The 19,524-nt window shown below is 45.8% G+C and overlaps 1 protein-coding gene and 1 non-coding gene across 2 annotated transcripts in view; both read right to left on the reverse strand.

Annotated features, from left to right (window-relative positions):
• Positions 1–19,524, reverse strand: part of LOC146209218 (sodium-coupled monocarboxylate transporter 1-like) — an 87,360-nt gene that overhangs the window by 24,250 nt on the left and 43,586 nt on the right. Inside the window, exon 9 of the mRNA XM_084579810.1 lies at positions 15,418–15,506. Coding sequence (XP_084435936.1) covers positions 15,418–15,506 — 89 coding nt within the window. The remainder of the gene's footprint in view (positions 1–15,417; positions 15,507–19,524) is intronic.
• On the reverse strand, positions 10,915–10,987 carry TRNAS-CGA (transfer RNA serine (anticodon CGA)). The gene has a single exon. It is a non-coding gene; the product is annotated as a tRNA-Ser (tRNA).

Here is a 19,524-nt window from a genome sequence, read left to right on the forward strand (position 1 = left end):
AGTAGAAATCGTTTTACTGCAATATTCGCCTTGTCAAGCTTGAAAAGCTCTTTCATTTGATACCCGTGATGATACTGTTGAAAAATGGGCGCATTATCGCGCATGTCACACCAAATCACCTTACACTGTCACATGACTCCTCAAAATTGCTTTACAACCTTATTTTTCTTAATACGCTCAGAAAGCCCGATCATTTGATACCAATGACTATAAGGTTAAAGAAAAAGCAAATTATCGCGCATATGTCAAGAGAAATCATGTTACACTGTCGTGTAACTCAGCATGATCGTTTTACTGCTATATTTGCCTTATTAAGCTCGAAAAGCCCTTCCATTTGACACCCGTGTTGATACAGTTGAAAAATGGGCGCATTCTCGCGCATGTGACACCAAATCACATTACACTGTCACATGACTCCTCAAAATCGCTTTACAACCTTATTTTTCTTAATACGCTCAGAAAGCCCGATCATTTGATACCAATGATTATAAGGTTAAAGAAAAAGCAAATTATCGCGCATATGTCAAGAGAAATCATGTTACACTGTCGTGTAACTCAGCATGATCGTTTTACTGCTATATTTGCCTTATTAAGCTCGAAAAGCCCTTCCATTTGACACCCGTGTTGATACAGTTGAAAAATGGGCGCATTCTCGCGCATGTGACACCAAATCACATTACACTGTCACATGACTCCTCAAAATCGCTTTACAACCTTATTTTTCTTAATACGCTCAGAAAGCCCGATCATTTGATACCAATGATTATAAGGTTAAAGAAAAAGCAAATTATCGCGCATATGTCAAGAGAAATTGTGTTACACTGTCGTGTAACTCAGCATGATCGTTTTACTGCTATATTTGCCTTATTAAGCTCGAAAAGCCCTTCCATTTGACACCCGTGTTGATACAGTTGAAAAATGGGCGCATTCTCGCGCATGTCACACCAAATCACCTTACACTGTCACATGACTCCTCAAAATCGCTTTACAACCTTATTTTTCTTAATACGCTCAGAAAGCCCGATCATTTGATACCAATGATTATAAGGTTAAAGAAAAAGCAAATTATCGCGCATATGTCAAGAGAAATCGTGTTACACTGTCGTGTAACTCAGCATGATCGTTTTACTGCTATATTTGCCTTATTAAGCTCGAAAAGCCCTTCCATTTGACACCCGTGTTGATACAGTTGAAAAATGGGCGCATTCTCGCGCATGTCACACCAAATCACCTTACACTGTCACATGACTCCTCAAAATCGCTTTACAACCTTATTTTTCTTAATACGCTCAGAAAGCCCGATCATTTGATACCAATGATTATAAGGTTAAAGAAAAAGCAAATTATCGCGCATATGTCAAGAGAAATCATGTTACACTGTCGTGTAACTCAGCATGATCGTTTTACTGCTATATTTGCCTTATTAAGCTCGAAAAGCCCTTCCATTTGACACCCGTGTTGATACAGTTGAAAAATGGGCGCATTCTCGCGCATGTCACACCAAATCACCTTACACTGTCACATGACTCCTCAAAATCGCTTTACAACCTTATTTTTCTTAATACGCTCAGAAAGCCCGATCATTTGATACCAATGATTATAAGGTTAAAGAAAAAGCAAATTATCGCGCATATGTCAAGAGAAATCGTGTTACACTGTCGTGTAACTCAGCATGATCGTTTTACTGCTATATTTGCCTTATTAAGCTCGAAAAGCCCTTCCATTTGACACCCGTGTTGATACAGTTGAAAAATGGGCGCATTCTCGCGCATGTCACACCAAATCACCTTACACTGTCACATGACTCCTTAAAATCGCTTTACAACCTTATTTTTCTTAATACGCTCAGAAAGCCCGATCATTTGATACCAATGATTATAAGGTTAAAGAAAAAGCAAATTATCGCGCATATGTCAAGAGAAATCGTGTTACACTGTCGTGTAACTCAGCATGATCGTTTTACTGCTATATTTGCCTTATTAAGCTCGAAAAGCCCTTCCATTTGACACCCGTGTTGATACAGTTGAAAAATGGGCGCATTCTCGCGCATGTCACACCAAATCACCTTACACTGTCACATGACTCCTCAAAATCGCTTTACAACCTTATTTTTCTTAATACGCTCAGAAAGCCCGATCATTTGATACCAATGATTATAAGGTTAAAGAAAAAGCAAATTATCGCGCATATGTCAAGAGAAATCGTGTTACACTGTCGTGTAACTCAGCATGATCGTTTTACTGCTATATTTGCCTTATTAAGCTCGAAAAGCCCTTCCATTTGACACCCGTGTTGATACAGTTGAAAAATGGGCGCATTCTCGCGCATGTCACACCAAATCACCTTACACTGTCACATGACTCCTCAAAATCGCTTTACAACCTTATTTTTCTTAATACGCTCAGAAAGCCCGATCATTTGATACCAATGATTATAAGGTTAAAGAAAAAGCAAATTATCGCGCATATGTCAAGAGAAATCGTGTTACACTGTCGTGTAACTCAGCATGATCGTTTTACTGCTATATTTGCCTTATTAAGCTCGAAAAGCCCTTCCATTTGACACCCGTGTTGATACAGTTGAAAAATGGGCGCATTCTCGCGCATGTCACACCAAATCACCTTACACTGTCACATGACTCCTTAAAATCGCTTTACAACCTTATTTTTCTTAATACGCTCAGAAAGCCCGATCATTTGATACCAATGATTATAAGGTTAAAGAAAAAGCAAATTATCGCGCATATGTCAAGAGAAATCGTGTTACACTGTCGTGTAACTCAGCATGATCGTTTTACTGCTATATTTGCCTTATTAAGCTCGAAAAGCCCTTCCATTTGACACCCGTGTTGATACAGTTGAAAAATGGGCGCATTCTCGCGCATGTCACACCAAATCACCTTACACTGTCACATGACTCCTCAAAATCGCTTTACAACCTTATTTTTCTTAATACGCTCAGAAAGCCCGATCATTTGATACCAATGATTATAAGGTTAAAGAAAAAGCAAATTATCGCGCATATGTCAAGAGAAATCATGTTACACTGTCGTGTAACTCAGCATGATCGTTTTACTGCTATATTTGCCTTATTAAGCTCGAAAAGCCCTTCCATTTGACACCCGTGTTGATACAGTTGAAAAATGGGCGCATTCTCGCGCATGTCACACCAAATCACCTTACACTGTCACATGACTCCTCAAAATCGCTTTACAACCTTATTTTTCTTAATACGCTCAGAAAGCCCGATCATTTGATACCAATGATTATAAGGTTAAAGAAAAAGCAAATTATCGCGCATATGTCAAGAGAAATCGTGTTACACTGTCGTGTAACTCAGCATGATCGTTTTACTGCTATATTTGCCTTATTAAGCTCGAAAAGCCCTTCCATTTGACACCCGTGTTGATACAGTTGAAAAATGGGCGCATTCTCGCGCATGTCACACCAAATCACCTTACACTGTCACATGACTCCTCAAAATCGCTTTACAACCTTATTTTTCTTAATACGCTCAGAAAGCCCGATCATTTGATACCAATGATTATAAGGTTAAAGAAAAAGCAAATTATCGCGCATATGTCAAGAGAAATCGTGTTACACTGTCGTGTAACTCAGCATGATCGTTTTACTGCTATATTTGCCTTATTAAGCTCGAAAAGCCCTTCCATTTGACACCCGTGTTGATACAGTTGAAAAATGGGCGCATTCTCGCGCATGTCACACCAAATCACCTTACACTGTCACATGACTCCTCAAAATCGCTTTACAACCTTATTTTTCTTAATACGCTCAGAAAGCCCGATCATTTGATACCAATGATTATAAGGTTAAAGAAAAAGCAAATTATCGCGCATATGTCAAGAGAAATCGTGTTACACTGTCGTGTAACTCAGCATGATCGTTTTACTGCTATATTTGCCTTATTAAGCTCGAAAAGCCCTTCCATTTGACACCCGTGTTGATACAGTTGAAAAATGGGCGCATTCTCGCGCATGTCACACCAAATCACCTTACACTGTCACATGACTCCTTAAAATCGCTTTACAACCTTATTTTTCTTAATACGCTCAGAAAGCCCGATCATTTGATACCAATGATTATAAGGTTAAAGAAAAAGCAAATTATCGCGCATATGTCAAGAGAAATCATGTTACACTGTCGTGTAACTCAGCATGATCGTTTTACTGCTATATTTGCCTTATTAAGCTCGAAAAGCCCTTCCATTTGACACCCGTGTTGATACAGTTGAAAAATGGGCGCATTCTCGCGCATGTCACACCAAATCACCTTACACTGTCACATGACTCCTCAAAATCGCTTTACAACCTTATTTTTCTTAATACGCTCAGAAAGCCCGATCATTTGATACCAATGATTATAAGGTTAAAGAAAAAGCAAATTATCGCGCATATGTCAAGAGAAATCGTGTTACACTGTCGTGTAACTCAGCATGATCGTTTTACTGCTGTATTTGCCTTATTAAGCTCGAAAAGCCCTTCCATTTGACACCCGTGTTGATACAGTTGAAAAATGGGCGCATTCTCGCGCATGTCACACCAAATCACCTTACACTGTCACATGACTCCTTAAAATCGCTTTACAACCTTATTTTTCTTAATACGCTCAGAAAGCCCGATCATTTGATACCAATGATTATAAGGTTAAAGAAAAAGCAAATTATCGCGCATATGTCAAGAGAAATCATGTTACACTGTCGTGTAACTCAGCATGATCGTTTTACTGCTATATTTGCCTTATTAAGCTCGAAAAGCCCTTCCATTTGACACCCGTGTTGATACAGTTGAAAAATGGGCGCATTCTCGCGCATGTCACACCAAATCACATTACACTGTCACATGACTCACCAAAATCGCTTGACAACATTATTCATATTATTACCCTCAGAAAGCTCCATTATTTGATACGTATGATTATAGGGTTGATGAAATAGATTTAATGGTCTTGGCTGCCCAGGAACTGTTGGAGTGCGACCAGATTAAAATCAGTGGCGGCAGGAATAAATGTTTTGGAGCTTGGATTACTTTCTGTGGCGCCTAGATTAAATTCTATGGCTCTATGATTAAATAGTCTGGTGTTTGGATTAAATTGAGCGGGAAATACTAGTTGGAAGCGCGGCGTGTTGCGTCGGATAGGGCACATGGTGCCTGGTTACACTCGTCACCACGGGGCGAAGGAGGGTTGGGGCGGGGTCGGCGGGGTGGACAGGCAGAAGGGTCCATGCCGCGAGCCGCCGTCCCGTGAGAATTACTGAGCGCAAGGTGCCGAGGACGATTCTTGGGACTACGGAAGCAATAAATAGCCTAGCTTCTTCGGGACCTTCAAATGGCTTAAACAGCCCCGGGCCAGCACAACGCTTGGTTCGCCGCTCATTTCACGACCGTTCAACTATGCTTCTGCTTTTTTTTTTTTTTTTTTTGCGGTTGTCTTATCTTTTCAACGTCAAGTGCTGTAGGAAAGATGGAAGGAATGAAATTTGGGATCGAATTTGGCGGAAAGACGAAAGAATGTGCGCTTTTCTTGTCTGGAGAACAAGCTGTTTTGTTTACTTGCTTTACTTAGTTCTTGCATGGATGAAAACTAGAAAGTAATTTAAAAGTAATTGCAATGTAATTTCATTACTTTTTAGGCGCAGTAATGACTAATGTAATTTTACTTTTCGGCGATTTTCAGCAAAGTAATGAGTAATGTAATTTAATTCTTTTTCAAAAGTAATTTTGCCATATATGCTGATCGGGCCTCAAGTCGGGGCTAATTTTAACGGTTTGCAGAGCATGACAAGGTGCGGCCTCTTCTTTAGGATTCGCCCCGGCGGTGTATAAATGAGGCAAGGCAGTGACATCGTAAAGGACGGCAACAGCCGTGTCCTTGGCGAGATATGCCGCATCTCCTTAGCAAAAGTTGTCAGGAGGACAGTAGCACAACTGTTCTGGAGTTGTACGAGTCCTCGTGCAACGGCTAATTCCTTCTCGAGTAGTAGCGGAAGGTGCCCATCCGCGATGCCCTCGTAATCGTGGAACAAGTCATCCTTTACAAGAACCAGCACACTAGACCGTGCCGGAACCCTCACGTCATCGTCGACAATACGCAAAACGTTCAAACCCGGATCCTCTTTTTCAATGCGCGCCACGGCTCATTTCGTCGAAAAGGTCACACGCGCTTCTTTCAGGTCAATGGCAGCGCCGTTGGTCTGCAGGAAGTCTAGACCAAGAATCAAGTCTTTCGAACACTCAGGAAGTACAATGAATTTTCCAACATACACAAAACCACGGATGCCGACCCGCGCTGTGCACTTGCCTGTAGATCCAATCAAGTGACTTCCCGCCGTGGGAATTTTAGGGCCGGACCAATGCGTCAAAACATTCTTCAATTCTCGGGCGAGACCACGGCTCATTACTGAATAATCGGCACTAGTGTCGAGTAACGAGGTGATATCCACTCCATCAATCCTTACGCACAAATCAGAGGTAGTATGCCGGATGCTCTCGCTACCTGACACAAGAGAAATCTCGTCGGGGCGGCCTGACCATGACGGAGGATCTTCACATTTCTCAACATCAGCGACCCTGTCTCCGAAGGCCGCTGGTATTAGTTTTCCCGGCGAGGGCTGGAAGAGCGGCGTCGGGAATAGTTGGAACTTGTCGAACGGTAGCTCGTCGTGGACATAGACCGACGCTCTTGGTAACCGGACATGACGGGATACTGTCGCGCAGCAAGGTCGCTTGCGATCTCAGTAGGCCGTTCGCCATTCCCAGGGTAGGGGTACTCTGAGGCGAAACCTCGCATGTTGACGCGGCGGTACGGGCACATCTGTAAAGGTGACTGGCTTCACCGCAATGATAGCACAGGAGCCGACGGTCACGGGGCCGCCATACTTGACTTTTACGGGGTCGCTGGTAGACTGGCTGAGGGGGAGTAGTGAGGCTCCATGCGGCTCCATGCGAGGTCCTTCATACGAGGACCCTGCGGCTCCAGTGCTGGAGCTGCGGCGTCGATACTATTGTCCGGCGTGGGAGCCTTACGTAGGACGGACGTGTAGGTGGGTCTCGCGTCGAACGTTTGGTGGGGAACGTGCTGATAGGGAACGTCAGCAACTTGTTAAGCTGCTATACACACCCCGTCCTGGACGACTTCAGCCAGTGAAGGAAAATATGTGTTGCAAGACATCCGGAGCGCTTGCGGTTCCTGCCACATGATAGAACGGATGAGATTGCGTAATGCGTCAATGTCGCTGCCAGCATGCACAGGAAGTGCGTCGGACCCAGTGGTGTTCACGTCACGGTTGTACTGACGAGTTCGATGTTGCAGCGTTGTCTCCATGGTCGCAGCCTCGCTGAGAAACTCCGCCCAGTACGCAGTAGACTGCGCACCAGTCCCACGAAAAGTTCTTGCTTAACGCCCCGCATCAGGTGACGCAGCTTCTTATTTTTTGGTATTTGCGGGTCTGCAGGCTTGAAGAGGCGTGTCATGTCCTCAAAGAACATACGCACGGTCTCGTTCTGGCACTGACTGCGCGAGTGTAACGCAGCTTCTGCTCGGTCCCGGCTGTCGGCACTAGGAAAAGTGGCTTTCAAGTCACGACAGAAGGCTGCCCAGGATGAAAAGCAAGCCTGATGGTTTTTAAACTATGTCCGTGCAGGCTCTTCAAGAGCGAAGTACACGTTGGGGAGCTTACGTTCATATGTCCACCCGTTGTAACGAGAGACTCATTCGTAGGTCTCAAGCCAGTCCCCGGCGTCCTCGAACACGTCGCCATGGAAATACGGGGGTATTCGCGGCTGATAACACTGAATGTGCGTGGGAAGCCTGCTCTCAGATGTCATTGCAGTAGGTTCTACGGCCGTCTGAGGCTGCGTCGTCCTGGTAGCGGCCGGAAGGGTTCGAATTCAGGGGCTCTCCACGTAGGCGGTGGCCGAGGCGTTGATGTACGGCGGTAAGCTCCATAGTGACAGGTTGATTATGCAGGACTGGATCGAGACCCAGCACCTCTACCAGATTTGTAATGTAACGCTACACAGAAGGCACTCTGGCACCGAGGAACCCCAACAACCAGTCAGGTCAGCACGAAAGCGGAGCACAGTTTCACTTCATCGTCTTCTCCTAATCGCCCGTTCAATTCTTCGTCGTCTTCTATTAATGGCATGTGTCAATATAATATAGTAATAATAATAAACAGGTTCACAGGACAAGAAAGGCACTGTATCTGTCATACTTGTTTTGTGGGCCCTTGTACAGCGACATAAGCGAATTCGGGAAGGAGGTGAGAGTGAAAGAGGGAAGAAAGTAGTACCGTAGTTGAGGGCAACATAGAAATTTCGACCACTTGGGGATCATTAACCTGCACTGACATCGCACAGTACACGGACGCTTCTTCGTTTCCCCTCCATAGAAACGGAGCCGCCGGTAGTTGGGATCAAACCCTGGTACTCCGGCAAAGTAGTCAGGCATCTTAACGACTGCACCCCGCGACGGAAATGCCGATTGAGCGCCTTTCAGGATCCTGTAAAGGCAAGCTGTAAAAAAATTGCTTAACAGATGTGACGGCATACATATGGACGAATGTCCCTGCAGATCTAAAGGCAAGTCCTTAAATGTCGGAATACTTTTTTTATTTAGATACAATTTCTTTACATTTAGGGCCAAAGTAGCGATCCTAGAGACAGTTTGTCTTAAAGTAGCCATCACGCCAGGCTAACACTCCGACGTAGAGTACAACTAGGGGCAAGACGTCACGCCAGCTAAAGAAAGCAGAGCTTTCTCCCCGAAGACGTCAGCCAGCGACGCGATGTTCGGGTCTCTAGGCTCTAGTGTTGTTGCGCTATGCTCAAACCGTGCCCTTCCCATTATCTTTAAGATAAGATCAATCCGAATTTGCTGACGGAGCCCCCAAATAGAATAGCAATTGGCTTACCTCGCTAAGGGTACTTAAATACTCCCCTGGAATATAGTTGGCGCCCCTATGTAATAGCAGCAAAGACTGCAAATTCGGGACCTTAGTAAGCGGCTTGATATATCCCTGTGTGCATTATTGAAATAACTACTTTTTGGAAGGTGAATCTCTCGTACGGCTTTCCGCGCAATAAATGTTTTCCTAACACACATAGAGAAATACAGGGATTGTCTCTGGCGGACGCCAGAGACAGTCCTTGCTTGTCTGACTGGTAGCTCAACTCAAAGATGTGATGACGAGCGGGACGATATCACGGGCGGTCCATATTTTTACAGCTGCATATACAGGGTTTTATCCACTGTCCAAAAAGGTTTGTGTATTCAGCTGCAGCAAGTATTGAAGAAAAACTATTTATGCATTAACTGAGGATCAAGCGCTCTGTAGGCGGCTGAAATAGCGGCTACGCGTCCTGCACGGAGTAGCTATCGTTTGTCAGCGCTCCCTAAGAGTCTGGCAGAGTTGTAACCTGAGCTGGGTCTACGGGGCGTTGAGAAACGTGGATGAGCTGTTGCACTAAGCCGCAAGAAGCTCGGCCGTGTGAGCTGGATCGACACTCGGCGATGACCGTGCATGGTCAAGGAGCTGGGTGGATGCTGCGGTGTCTTTGGAATGCGCAGATACCGTCATTGAGCAGTTTTAGGAAATATCGGCGATCAGGCGATTTGATTATTTCTTCCTTCGATACGGTAGCATCAAGGTTTCGGCGAGTGACCTCTTCGCGGATATAATACACTGTAAAGCTGGCGGGGTCCTCCGGCGTAGCTTCGCTACAGTTTACGAGGGGCATGGCACTTGACGGGGTAGCACACACGGAGACACGGAACACATAGGTCGGCGTAACAGTGCAACGCAAGCAGGACAAAGAGTTCAGGCAGGGTTAGATGGCAGTTACAAGTACAGCACCATCGAAGAAGCGAGCTGGGCAAACAGCTCAGCGGGCAGCTATCGACGTTCCCGGCATGGTCGAAGATCCACTGTAGAATGCACCAAATGTAAGGTGCGCGGGATGCGAGGCGTACTAGCGGGGCTGTGGTCGGATGAAAGGGTCTTTACCTTAGGCATGTACAGCCTTTGTCAAAAGTGTAGAGCCCGGAGGGTCGGCTTTTGAGCGAAATGGTGGCGCTATTCTAGCGTTAGTGGAGATCCTTCCCATTGGACGGGGTAGGATAAAAAATCTTGTCATCGAGAGATTCGGAACACTGGACATGCATTACAAGCCGCACGAAGCGGCTCAGAAGCAGGCCCCCTGGGTTCTACACTTTTGACAAAGACTGTACTTTTGGCCCGGCTGGGGCGAGAAGAAACGCCAAAACGATTCGCTAGAGCAAAAGAATCACTCGGCCTCGATGATTTTGAGCCATCAACTAATAGATTGTGCTACTACAGGCCAAGATGGTTACGGGTAATATAGATGGCGGAACCTGACTGGCACGCTTTTAGGTCTGCTTTCCTCAATATATATAATAAAAAATGCTTCATGCTGCTTCTAGCTTTATTTTATTGTTTAGTGGACGTTTCGGTAGGATTCCGGCCTTTTGTTTCGTGAGTCATTAGAAAGGCAGGGCTCCTGCCGAAGTATATATATATATATATATGTATGTATATATATATATATATATATATATATATATATATATATATATATATATATATATATATATATATATATATATATATATATATATATATATATATATATATATATATATATATATATATATATATATAAATATATATATATATGCAGATCAATTAAGGGGAAATGAGGGTGCTCGTTATAATACATGAAGGAAAGAAGCCAACAGTCGGCGAGGCCAAGGAAAGCGTTGGGGATGGTCCTCTTACGTCTTTTTTTTTTATGTTTTGCTTAGATAATCACAGAAATTAGTAACGAATCTGTTTAGGGGAAAGATAATTAAACGCAAAGTAGAAGAAAAAACAACGTGCCGATGGTGGGAACCGAACCCACGACCTCCGAATATCGCGTCCGGTGCTCTACCAACTGAGCTACATCGGCCGCTGTCCCCCCTGCCACTTCGTATACAGGTTCGTATACAGACAACACAAATACCCAAACAAGTGGCAGGGGGGACAGCGGCCGATGTAGTTTAGTTGGTAGAGCACCGGACGCGATATTCGGAGGTCGTGGGTTCGGTTCCCACCATCGGCACGTTCTTTTTTCTTCTACTTTGCGTTTAACTATCTTTCCCCTAAACAGATTCGTTACTAATTTCTGTGATTATCTAAGCAAAACATAAAAAAAAGACGTAAGAGGACCATCCCCAACGCTTTCCTTGGCCTCGCCGACTGTTGGCTTCTTTCCTTCATGTATTATAACGAGCACCCTCATTTCCCCTTAATTGATCTGCTTGTAGCTTACGGGGGTCTCGGTTCTGGCAGTCTTGAAGCCACAGGTAGCGTAAGAGGGTTCTAGCACAGCGTTCGCCCTCGCTCTTGATCACGTTCTACGTGACGCTGGCGGTAACAAAGGACGTTCTACGTCCGCCGCTATGGCTGAGGGTGGCGCTGGTGAACACTCTCAAGGTTCGTATACAGACAACACAAATACCCAAGCAAGTGGCAGGGGGGACAGCGGCCGATATAGCTCAGTTGGTAGAGCACCGGACGCGATATTCGGAGGTCGTGGGTTCGGTTCCCACCATCGGCACGTTGTTTTTTCTTCTACTTTGCGTTTAATTATCTTTCCCCTAAACAGATTCGTTACTAATTTCTGTGATTATCTAAGCAAAACATAAAAAAAAGACGTAAGAGGACCATCCCCAACGCTTTCCTTGGCCTCGCCGACTGTTGGCTTCTTTCCTTCATATATATATATATATATATATATATATATATATATATATATATATATATATATATATATATATATATATATATATATATATTGTAAGGTAACGCGAAGGTCGGACTTGGGGAATCAGGCTTTATTACAGACCTGAAGCCTTGGTCGCACACTGCAGCCAAACACACTCCGCGATGACGATGGGTATCTACAAGAGGGAGCAGGATGAAGATGAAGCAGCACGTTCAGCAGTGTGGAAGATGAAGCGCCACACAGTGCTCACACTATTTCGCCCGCGCAGTTCAAGCGGCCAGCCTGGCCGCAATTAGTCCGCAGGAATGCGCCGAACAAAAGGTTTCATACGTGAAACGTGGACAACTTCAGTGCCACGGTAACGACAGTCCGGAGGAGGGTAAACAGGGGAGACGCGATAGTTGACCGGGGAGGTTTTTGCAAGAACTGTGTAAGGACCAATGTAACGGTGCTGTAACTTGTCACAAAGGCCAGGAGTGCGTAATGGGGTCCAAAGTAACACCTCGTCGCCGGGACGGAACGAAACTTGGCGATGGGTTGCATCATAGCGGTACTTGCGGTCTTCCTGGCTAGCTTCCGTGTTGACGCGAGCAAGCCGGCGTGATTTGGCCACTCGGGAAAGGAACTGGTCAGGAAGAGAGGATGAGGAACTGGCATGTGTAGAAAGAAAAGAGGCGTCAAGAAAGGTAGCGGGAGAACGGCCGTAAACGAGGAAAAACGGGGTGTAACCTGTGGTCCGCTGTACAGCCGTATTGTAGGCGAACGTAACAAAAGGAAGTATTACGTCCCAGTTTCGGTGGTCCTGGTCGACATACATAGACAACATGTCAGAAAGCGTGCGGTGGAACCGCTCAGTCAACCCATTGGTCTGCGGGTGATAGCTGGAGGTCAATTTGTGATGTGTGGTTGAGGCTTCAATAACTTCGGCTACAATCTTCGACAGAAATGTCCGACCACGATCGCTGAGAAGCACTTGAGGGGCCCCATGGCGCAGTACGAGCGATTCCAAAAAGAAGGTCGCGACCTCATGTGCTGAGCCATTAGGCAGGGGAGCGGTCTCAGCGTAGCGTGTTAGGTGGTCGACGGCGGTGACGATCCAGCGATTACCTCGTGCGGACAATGGAAGTGGCCCGTATAAGTCTATGCCAACAACGGCAAAAGGAGTAGCAGGGCAAGGTAGCGGCTGTAGTAGGCCAGCAGGAGGAGAAGTGGGCCGTTTGCGGCGCTGACATGGCAGACAAGAGGCGACGTATTTTGCCACACTTGAGGCGAGGCCTGGCCAGAAGAAACGGGCTTTCACGCGGTGGTAAGTTTTATGAAAGCCTAAGTGACCGGCTGTAGCATCATCGTGGAAAGCCGCCAGGATGCTGGTGCGAAGCGCTCTCGGAATAACGGGGACCCAACGGGTGCCTTCGGAGCAATAAATATAACGGGAGAGCACGCCGTTGTCAAGTTTGAACTTTTGGAGTTGCCTGCGCATCCTAGCGGTAGGAGGGTGAGAAGCACCGGTGAGAAGGTTGATTAGGGAAATACAGTAGGGATCTGCTCGCTGGTTTGAAATAATGGCGTAGCGATCTGGAGCAGCGGCAAGAGTAGCACAGGTTAAGGTTGGGGCTCTGGACGACATTGGGACGTCGAGGGTGCACGCAGGAAGGCTCGAGGAAGCACTAGGTGGCGATTCTGATAGCGGGCAGCGGGAAAGAGCATCGGCATCTCGATGTTTGCGTCCCGATTTGAATATGACATCAAAGTGGTACTCCTGCAAACGCAGAATCCAACGGCCCAGGCGTCCAGTCAAATTTTTGAGGGTTGATAACCAGCACAGAGCGTGGTGATCGGTAACGATCGTGAAATGGCGGCCGTAGAAGTAGGGGCGGAATTTCTGAACTGCCCAAACGACGGCTAGGCACTCTTGCTCAGTGATGGTGTAGTTGCGTTCCGCTAGTGTTAGAGTTCGACTGGCAAACGCAATTACCTTTTCCCGAGAAGCGGTATCACGTTGCAGAAGTATGGCGCCGATACCGAGGCTGCTGGCATCGGTGTGAAGAATGGTGGCAGCAGTGTCGTCGAAGTGAGCGAGAACAGGGTCCGAAGTGAGGGCATTCTTTAGGGTTTGGAAAGCTTTTTCGCATTCTTCGGACCAATTGAAAGTAGTACGGTCTGTAAGGAGGCGGTGGAGCGGTGCAGCAATGGTAGCGAAATTTCGAATGAAACGGCGAAAGTACGAAGACAGGCCAAGGAAACTGCGTAGTTCCTTAGTCCGCTGAGGGCGTGCAAAGTTCAAAACTGCAGCAAGCTTGTCAGGGTCGGGTCGAATGCCATCGCGGCTGACGAGGTGGCCCAGGATCTTGATTTCTTTCTTGGCGAAATTACACTTTTTTGTGTTCAGCTGGAGACCGGCGGATGCCAGGCACGTTAATACTTGATCAAGGCGGCATAAATGATCAGAAAAAGTCGCAGAGAAAATAACTATGTCGTCCAGGTAGCACAAGCATGTTTTCCACTTAAGTCCTCTAAGAACAGTGTCAATCATGCGCTCAGACGTAGCGGGGGCATTACAAAGTCCAAAAGGCATGACATTGAATTCGTAAAGCCCATCGGAAGTAGCGAATGCTGTTTTTTCTTTGTCGGCTTCGTGCATCGGTATCTGCCAGTAACCGGAACGCAAATCCAAAGTGGAGAAATATTCGGCGCCCTGAAGACAGTCGAGGGAGTCGTCAATTCGTGGCATAGGGTAAACATCTTTTCGAGTGACTTTGTTAAGTGCGCGGTAATCAACGCAAAAACGCACGGACCCATCCTTTTTTTTGACCAAGACGACCGGAGATGACCAGGGGCTAGCTGATGGCCGAATAATGTCTCGCCGGAGCATATCATTCACATTATCTTCTATGATTTTACGTTCTGATAAGGAAACACGGTAAGGGCGGCGGCTAACAATAGAAGTACCTTCTGTAATAATGCGGTGCTGTGCAGAAGACGTTCGGCCCAAGGTCGGAGAAGTGACATCAAAGGAGGCTTGGTGTTTTCGAAGTAATTCCTGCAAAGCTTGGCGGTGAGTCGCAGGAAGGTCAGGATTGATGGTGCCAAAGAGAACACAGAGAGAAGCATCGGAAGAAGCTGCTGGTGAGGAAGAGGGGGCGGTAAGGGCGGTAAGGGTGGTCGGACTTGGGGAATCAGGCTTTATTACAGACCTGAAGCCTTGGTCGCACACTGCAGCCAAACACACTCCGCGATGACGATGGGTATCTACAAGAGGGAGCAGGATGAAGATGAAGCAGCACGTTCAGCAGTGTGGAAGATGAAGCGCCACACAGTGCTCACAATATATATATATATATGTGTGTATATACATACGAGAAAGGGAGGGAGAGGTACACCAATAATGTTCTGTATTTTTATTTTACCTTTTTACTAACATATTTGCTCATTACTATTTTACTAGCGAACACTTTGATAAGGACGTGTTTCGTCTTGTTCTTGCTATATTTTCGACCGTATTACAACCATTTATTTAAGACAGTTACTACTCGGCTGTGAATTTGTTATATATTGTCAGCTACTTCAAGTGCAGTCAGATCAAACGCGGAGCAGTTGGTTACAGGACTTACCTGAGCGAGCTACTGAAGACGGCAGATACGAAGACTCCACTCAGTCCGGGGTAATCACGTAGTAGATCCTGCACTATGTATGGCATGAGCTGAAACAAAAACGAAAGCTGACAGTTCGACGTTTCACTATTCTTTGATGAGACTCCGAAATAGAGGGGAAGGCTGCTACCCTGAATGAAACATTTTTTTTTCGGTAGGTAATGTAAGTACCGATGATGATGTACGTGTTGGTATCTTTATCATGATTTATGCAGTGTGCATACGGGAAATCCGCACATTTCGCCTCAGAGCATGCTCACAGTGTAGTCGCAGTATAAATACTAGCGCGACGCGATGGCTTCTGACCCAAGTGCGATAAACGGCCCTTAGGAATAATGGAAGCTTTTGCTTCGTACTCGTTATTCCCATTCCACTTCAACGATTGCAGAAAAGCCGTACCTGTAGAAAGACATCACAGGTTTTACTCGCGAAAGCTAGAACTGTTAATGCAATGAACTTGTTTAGCTAGGGCTAATAACTTCAGCTAACCATGATCCGGCTTAGTTAAGCTTTGGAGGTACCTCTGTAATTACGGCGTACATGTGTTTAGACAGCACCGTACAGTGAGACTGTAATGTGCCCCAACAGACCTGCAGCGGGTAAACTGCTGAATCCCAGCATGTAATTTTCCACACAAATTGCATTTGGCCGCATCTATGTTTCTATACCAGACTGAATTGTTTGGGTTACTTGCCTCGTTTGATCAAAAGATTGATTGTTGCATCGTCTGTTGCGGCGTCAAAGAAAAGCAAGCTGCTGCCTCAGCGATGGCACTTGTGGCACCACCTCGTCGAGCGGCGAGCTCGAAAAGCGTTTTTGCGATGCACAAAGAAACTTGAAATTTAGTGCAGTATTCAAAACCTAATTTTTGGAACGTTTTTGACAAAGCGGTTGATAAAGCTCTTCACGCCTTCCGCAAAACAACTTTACCCGTCTATTTGCATTCGCCGAAACTCTATGGCTGTGTTAAGTAAGTCAAAAGCTCTGATCCTTTTTGCCCAGGGCAGGCGTTTGCAAGGCCAAGCCGCACGAATCCAATTCGCTAGCCACGGTTGGGCCAAGGCAGAGTCGCTGTCATAGCCAGTCACAAATCAGCAAGCCCCAGCCTTTGTGACTGCTGTAGGCATGACAGCAGGGGTTTTTGTCCGTGGGTGTTGCTGATCTTGGCCCTGCACTACAGTCGTTGTAGCCGCGCCGTTCGCACGTGGTTCAGAGCGGCTCTGGCAGGGCGGAACTAGTACCAGGCTCCCGGCTGGTTTTTCAGCGCGCCTGGAGTCGTTCCCAATGTTCATGCCAAGGCTTCGTGGCATTGGCGTGTGCTGCTCGGTACTGTTCGGTATCACCTGTCAGCGCTATTATATCGGCCAGGGCGCATGATCGTGGATTCGCAGGAACAGCCGGGCACTGCTGTACGACGCGTAGGAGGTGTCCTCCGATGCGCCGCACAGTCGACACGTCGGGTCCATGTTGAACAGCTCGTGACGGCGTTGGCTTGTGAGGAGAGCGTTCGGGCGGTGCCTGAAACAGAATGTCGCTGCCTCTGTCTACTCGGTAGTATGGGGGTAGGGATGGTTCCACTTTATGCTGGCAGTATAGTGCCGGCTTATTTTTTTGCTACTGCCGGGCCGTATAGTTGTATCAGCGTCATTAATTTCCTTGAAGGCCACCTTGCGCTACGCAGGCTCTGATTTGTTGTCATGGTGTTTTGAATGTTGGTTATATGTCGTTGTTAGGGACGGGGTTTACCGAATCCGGTCTGTCTTCACACTTTTGTATCTTAGGTATAAATACAGTCTTCGACTGTAGCTTGTGTTTGACACGAATTGGATTCGGCCGGAGTACTGTAATTTGGACCTTGCCTCCCTTGCCTTGTATAAGGACCAGCTCATTACTACAGCATTAGCGGTTGCTATGCTGCCTCTAAGCAGCCAGCGGCCGAGTTTATATTGACACTCCAAGCATTTTGTGGTTTCACTGGAGGAGGCCAGCACGTTGTCTGCGTACAGAGTCGATCCCACTTGTCTAGAGTGCTTGAGTGGTGTGCTTCGGAATAAATTAAGGGAAATATTAACCCAGCTGCTTTGTCAGAGGTGACGTGTTTGTGGCTCTGCAGTTCGCGTGGTCTTGCGGCTGCGCTAGAAGACAAGTATTATCAGTAAGAGTCAGTGCCTTCCCTATGATGTTACTTTAATTCCTCCGCAAAGCACTGCTCGAGCCCTCTAACAAGTGTGATCGACTCTGCACGTTGTCGCTGCCACTGTGATTACCTTCTATAGCGTGCATCCAACAGAGTACGGATTGTATGTATGTTTGGTTAGGTGCCAGATGTCTTTGAGGCAATTAGTTTTTTTATTACTGGCTTTTCGTGTTGATTTACGAAGTTTGGTCGATCGCTGAGAGTGACGCTGAGAGATGTGTATTCCGATTTTTGATGGGGTTAATGGAGGGTGACTTGGAGGAACGACACGGGTGGCGTTCGTGTTTATTCCCATCCACTGAGTTTTTCTACAGTTGTACCTGAACTGGTCGTTTCGTACTGTTTGGGAGCAGATAACTAGCAGTTGTTGAAGGTCCGCCGCTGACTGCGTTATTAGCACGATATCATCGGCGAAAGGCAGACAATAAATATCGGTGTACTCTACTTCCTTGTCTCCAGTTATCGTGTAGATTAGAAGGCCTGCATGGTCCCTCGTTGTCTAGCGCTTGGAGGAGCTGTTTGATATAAATATTAAATAGTGTTGGGGACAATGGGCATCCTTGTTTTAGTATTACCTTTCGTTGACCGCGTTTGACTTGAGCTCCTGGAGTGTGTACACTGTTGTGCACTCTGAGTATAGGTTCTTTATTAGATCAATGATTCTATCTCCTAGTCCGTTGTATAAAAGTGTTTACTAGAGCTTCGAATGAAGGACGCCATTATATGCTTTTTCCATGTCGAGCAAGACTGGATATACTGTAGATTTTGGTTTTGTTTCATTTAAATTAGAGAGCCTAGGTGAATGTGAATATATGATAACCGGTCCTGCAGTTTCGTGTGAATCCTTTGTGAAATTCTCGAATATGTTATTTGTTTCAGAGAAGTTATGTAGCCTGCTGTTGACGATTGAGCTCAACATTTTTTGGACACTGTTTAACACAGATACCTGCCTGCAGATACCTTTTTGCTCACTTTTGCTTTATTTCAGGAAGGTGAGATTTGGTTCGATTCGAGGATGTAGTTGAACTGGTAGACCTTCTCTTGCGTTTGTCTTTAGTGCTTTTAGGAATTCTTTGGGGATGCCCCTTCTTCCATTTGGTTTTTAGGGCTTCTGACGCGTTTTTTCAGGCCTTTAGTTGATTTTGGGCTCAAAAGACTATGTTCCCTTTGTGCCTTCTTATTCATAACAGGGATTGCGTTCGATTCATCTGGTGTTTTGTCTTGCGAACGGTCTTGGATTGCTGTGAAGTGCGACGTCACGTATGCTTCCATCTCTTCTGTTGTTCTTAAGACGAGTCCAGAGGTGATGTGTATGGCAGCTGTTTAAGCTGGAGATTCCTCTGGTTTTACAAAGTCAATGTACTTCCAGAGCCTTTGACTGAAATGTTCGCGTTCCTTCATTATATACGTTTCTTGTTGTTTGAAGGTGGTGTCGATTTTTTGGCTACCCATTTCTTTCAATATTTGCTTCTGGCTTAGGTATGATTGCCATGCTTCGGCTTTTGCTGTTCTATCCTTTCCATTTGTATGCAATGTAGTTTGGACAGCTTTCTGCGTTTGGGTATTTTTTCCTTGACTTCCTTCGCGAACCATGGTGTTGGTAATATTCGAGTCAACCCTTCCGTCTTATCACGGTCTGCCACTTGTCAGCATTGCTGTGTGGATTAATCATAGGTTTCAGTGTTTTCGTTTTTTTTTCTTCGAGTTGAGATGCAAACGCTTCCCGTTTGTCCTTGTCTCACGTTTTTCATTGTTTAGCTGTGCTTTTTATATTATTTCTTTTGTGCAAGTTTTAGCAATATTTAACAGTACTTTAATTATATTATGGTCGCTGCCAAAGCTATGAACTTTAGTTTCGTCAACATTCATTG

This window comes from Amblyomma maculatum, chromosome 1, assembly GCF_055883805.1.
Source record: "Amblyomma maculatum isolate TAMU_Amacu chromosome 1, ASM5588380v1, whole genome shotgun sequence".
NCBI lineage: Eukaryota > Metazoa > Arthropoda > Arachnida > Ixodida > Ixodidae > Amblyomma > Amblyomma maculatum.